This window comes from Nannospalax galili, unplaced genomic scaffold, assembly GCF_000622305.1.
Source record: "Nannospalax galili isolate Female #2095 unplaced genomic scaffold, S.galili_v1.0 scaffold1639, whole genome shotgun sequence".
NCBI classification, from domain to species: domain Eukaryota; kingdom Metazoa; phylum Chordata; class Mammalia; order Rodentia; family Spalacidae; genus Nannospalax; species Nannospalax galili.
In genome coordinates, this window is record NW_008343206.1 from 975,055 (window position 1) to 979,918 (window position 4,864).

A 4,864-nucleotide genomic window follows, 5' to 3' on the forward strand; every position below is an offset into this window, starting at 1 on the left:
CTCATACACATAAAATTTTAAAAAAAGAGTCAAAATTCAGGCTAGGGAGACGGCTCAGTTGGTAAAATGCTTGTGTAAGCATGAGGTCTTGAGTTTGATTCCCAGAATCCACATAAAAAGCTAGACATGGTGACTGCTTGCAATCCCAGCACTGGGGAGGTGGAGCCAGGAGGATCCCCCCAGGCTCTCTGGCCAGCTAGCCCAGCCAGCTCAGCAAGCTCCAGGTCAATGAGAGGCCCTGCCTCAAAAACAAAAAACGGCAACATGGAAGGTGGACGGCTCCTGAGGGACAAAACCTGAGGCTGTTCTCTGGCTGGCAGCGTTTATTCCCCAGCAGCAGAGGGCGGTGACAGGCCACACAGCCTGGGAGGCACGGTGTTTTTTGCTATCAGGTCCTTTGCATAAAGAAGCTATTTTGCTCCTGATCAAGAGTTTGAGGATGAAGCTTCATGAGGCACACAACCCAAGTGACCCCTGGCCAGGGCAGGGTGCCAAGGTGCAGGCAGGGCACATATGGGATCAAAACTTTCCACCTGCTATTGAGTTGTAGTTCCAGTACAGTTTGACACAGTTTTGGCTGTCTAACAAACCTGGAAAGAGGGAACCTCAGCGGGGGAACTTCCTCCGTAGGACTGGCCTGTGGGCACGGCTGTGGGGAAGTCTCTTGATTGTGGACTGATGTGGGATTGATTGCTTGTGCAGCCTTCACCTGTGTGTGTACCGGCCGGAGGATGGGCATCTCTCTCCAGTTTGGGTTTGCCAAGCAAGAATCAGGGAAAGGGGCCAGGGATGTGGCTCAGCTGGTAGAGTGCTTGCCTAGCATGTATGGAGCCCTGGGCTCAGTCCCCAGTACTGCATGACATAGGTCGTGCGGCCCTTGCTTGCGATCAGCACTCTGGAGGTGGAACCAGGAGGATCCGAAGTCCAAGGTTATCCTCAGGGTAATGCAAGCCAGCGAGCCGCCACCACTTTGGCAATACTCTCTAGCAATGGGCACGGCAGTGGAAAGTTCCAGGGCCAGGTAGCCCTCCGCTCTGCATACAGGATGGCAACTCCAGGCAGCCCGACAGGTGGTATCTACCACTTCAATCGAAGAGGTCCCGAGGAGGTCCTGCCTCAGAAGCACCTTTGGGAAAAACTGGCTATGGCCCTGAGGACGCAGTTTCTAGGACAATGAGGCAGGACTGAAACAAGATCATCTCTTTTAAGAATTTCTGTAGTCCCTTCCCCTCCAAGCCTCCCTCTACCGGCCTCAGGGGAATAATGGAACAGAGAGGCCCAAGCCTGTGGCTGGAGTCCTGCCACTGAGGAAAAACAGCCCCCATCACTGAAAGGAAATTGGGCTATCCGGAACCATCAGGAAGAGGGACCTAGGACTAGGGGGGGCACGCGGTGAAATGTAGGGGGCCGGTGGGGAAAGGGGTCGGGGTGCACTTGACTGTATAACTCCATCCACTCAGCTCAGGGCCCCAACCTGAAGCGCACTGAAATCACCCGCAGAAGGCGTGTACTACAGGGACGCAGTGGGACCAGGTGCCCCAAAGTACCTGGGAAACTGAAACCTCCACCCAACACAGGGCTGGACCACTCCTCGAGCCCCGCCCTGCCCCAAGGGGCTCAGGTATGCACCGCGGAGCTTGGAAACCCGGGTGGGTGGAGGAGGAGAGAGTGGGGTGCGGCTGGCGTGGAGCTTTGTTCACGATGCTCCAGGCTCCCCGGGAGCCACGCGCCAGTCGTACGCTTCCTCATTGGGGCCGGGCTTAGGGCCCCGCCCGCCGCCATTGGCCAAACACATGGTCCCCAATTGGCCCGGACCCAGGCTCCCACCTCCTTGGCCCCAGGCAGGAGGGACGCGGGTGCGGGTGCGAGTGCCCGGCGCGTGCTGCCCCGGGGGGTCTGGCGCGCCTTCCCCTCCCTGGCTGCTCGCCCTGGGCGTGCGGTGGGCTGACGGCTCTTGGGACTGGCAAGCTGCGCACCAGAGTGGGTGGGGAGTCCCGCGTACACCGGGACCCTCTGACAGTCCCTGGAGCTGTGGGACGTCCGAATGACAGAGGGGATCTGCGCTCCGGGACTTCTCCCGGCGACGTGCAAGACGCACCAGGCACCTGCCTGGAGCACCGGGGCGCGTCAGTGACCTGAGACCTGCGCCCTGGCGGCGCGGCGGGGGGGGAGCTCTGCAGAATTCGTGCGCCAGGGGGGAGGGCGAAGCGTGGCGGGAGGGCGAGGCGAAGGGAGGAGGGCGTGAGAAAGGAGGCGGCGGCGTGGAGGAGGGTTATCTATACGTTTAAAAACCAGCCGCCTGCGCCGCGCAGGGGGAGACCCGGAGAGAGTCTGACCGCACGCGCTGGACACGAGCGCCCCACGCTTCCCGGCGCTCGCAGCCCGCCAGCCCTGGCCCTTTGGTGACACGGGGTCCTGGGGGCTCCGGACGACCAGGGGCGCGCGCCCCGGGGATTTGCTCTGCGGCGCAGTGCCATTCGCTCCTTAGAAGCGCGGCCGCCCAATCCTCGGCGTCCCGGTTTCTCTGCGCGCGCTTTTCCCGTAGCGCCTTGAGACCCAGCAGTCGGAGCCCGGGGGTGTGGATGCGGGCGCGATGGACAGCGGCGCGCTGCCCCGGTTCTTGGCCCCTTCGCCCCGCGTCCCCGGAGCCTGCACCGCTCGGAGGAGACCCGCGTCCCCGGAACTGCTGCGCTGCAGCCGGCGGCGCCGATCGGGCGCGACCGAGTCTGGGGGCGGCTCGGCGGCGGTGGCGCGGCGCAACGAGCGCGAGCGCAACCGTGTGAAGTTGGTGAACTTGGGCTTCCAGGCACTGCGGCAGCACGTGCCGCACGGCGGCGCCAGCAAGAAGCTGAGCAAGGTGGAGACGCTGCGCTCCGCGGTGGAGTACATTCGTGCGCTGCAGCGGCTGCTGGCCGAGCACGACGCGGTGCGCGCCGCCCTGGCCGGGGGGCTGCTGACCCCGGACACCCGGCCTTCCGCTGCGCGCGGGCCGCCAGCCGCCTCCCCCGCCGCCGCCGCCTCGCCCTCCTGCGCGTCCTCGTCCCCGGGCCGCGGGGGCAGCTCGGAGCCCGGCTCCCCGCGCTCCGCCTACTCCTCGGACGACAGCGGCTGCGAGGCCGAGCTGAGCCCGGCGGAGCGCGAGCTGCTGGACTTTTCCAGCTGGTTAGGGGGCTACTGAGAGCTGTCGTCCCACAAGGTAACCGACTGGGTAGGGCCTGGGGGACGAGAGGAGGGTCTCGGAGAGGGGCGCGCGGGCCAACTTTGAGCCCCGCAGGGCCGGGGGGAAGAAAGGAGGGTCCCGGAGAGGGGCGTACGGGGCAGCTTTGCGCCACGCGCACCCAGCGCAGCGGAGGCGATCACATCGATTTCGCTCACTCTTCATTTCCCTTAAACTTTTTTCAAGCCCGAGCAAGACCGGCGTTTGTTTGTCCGGGATTGCAAAACTTCCTCTCGCGGCTCCGCTGCCGGAGGGGGAGGGGGAACCTAGGGGAGGGGAGCGGCCGTAGGGCCGGGCCCGTGAGGTCCCTGTGCCGGCGGATCCCGGCCGAGTAGGGTCCTGGAGGCGGAGTGAGTTTGCATTGCAAATCGCGTCCTGGGCCGGGGTGCCGGAATGAGTCGGCGGGTGAGGAGTCCTGAGTCACCGCGGGCCGGTTCAGAGCGCGCGCCCCGCCCCCGTCGGGGCCTCAGACCGAATCGCAGCACCCACAGACTTAGACTCCAAAAGCAACCAAGCGCACGAAACTGCCTACTGCGCCCTGGGAGGTGGGGGCAGGGTCTGCTCACCACGAGTTCTGTCTCCTCTGCAGCCGCTGCCCTGGACATCCAGACACAAGCGAGTCCATCTCCTGCGTGCCTCCTAACGGACCCGCCTTCTTGGAGCCTGGGCCTAGGGGACCCGGACTGACTGCAGCCTGACCAAGTGCCAAGTGCTGATCTCTGCCTGCCAGGCCCGACATGGAATGGTAACATCCACCTCGACACCCATCAGTGGGACACTAGCGCGCGGAGATTCCTCTGGATTTTATAGTGACACAGAATCTATTTTTTATCCATTGACTTGAACTGCTGGACAGACTCTTAAATATGAAGACTTATTTTTGTACAAAGGATCCTTTGGCTTGGAGCACAATAAAGATTGTCTCTGCCCCCTCCACCCCCACTATCTGGAACTTTCCAACCTTGCCAAAGCGTGGACCAGGCAGGCCTTGAGGTGTGGCAAGGTACCAGACTGTACCCTTCCCTTCTGAATCCCAGCCTGGTGCTGATGTCTGATACAGCCTGTGTGGGAATCTGCTTTGGCAAAGTGTGCTACATAAAGGTTGTTTTCCAGGGTTTCAGTGCCTTCAGTCTACACAATCCCCAGGTGAGGCTAGGCCTGAGTGGATAGACCTGGCCCTGACTCTCCACCATTCACTTCTCTTGAGACCCACATTCCCACCTCTAGGTTGGGTGCTCAGGTGTGAGAGCCCAGTCCAGTCATCTCTCCAGAGAGACTGCACCAAAGCAATTCAGGGCCTTGAGCCAGTGGGTCAGGGCTGATCTACAGAGAAGTTGGGGGTGCTGGGCTGGAGGTGGTTTGAGGTGTGAACACCATGAGCCTTAGGTCCAGATCTCAGCTTGCTCTTACTGCCTGGGTGCCCTGGGCAGCTTGCCTAGCTTGTAAATGGTGCTGATGCTGGGCCTGTCTGTCCATAAGCTTGCAGCAGGCTCACGCTGGGCCCCTGTACTGGCTGCTGGGGGCGGTGGCCATGGTGAGGCCCTCAGGTCTCTACTCCAATTACAAGATCCTCATTGAACAAGGAAGGCTGGAAGCTTCCCAAGGAATTTCCACCCACCGCACCCTCCACCCTACCCCCCCCCCAGC

General features: G+C 62.2%; 1 protein-coding gene across 1 annotated transcript; it reads left to right on the forward strand.

Annotated features, from left to right (window-relative positions):
* The first annotated feature begins 2,581 nt into the window (after positions 1-2,581).
* Positions 2,582-4,331, forward strand: Ascl2 (achaete-scute family bHLH transcription factor 2). The gene is made up of 2 exons (XM_008839202.3): positions 2,582-3,196; positions 3,807-4,331. Exon 1 carries the CDS (start codon positions 2,594-2,596, stop codon positions 3,176-3,178), a length of 585 nt encoding a protein of 194 aa, XP_008837424.1. The 5' UTR covers positions 2,582-2,593; the 3' UTR covers positions 3,179-3,196; positions 3,807-4,331.
* The last annotated feature ends 533 nt before the right edge of the window (positions 4,332-4,864 follow it).

Bases quoted from the DNA above. Each gene is read 5' to 3' on its own strand.
- Ascl2 (XM_008839202.3), top strand. From the start codon at position 2,594: ATGGACAGCGGCGCGCTGCCCCGGTTCTTGGCCCCTTCGCCCCGCGTC.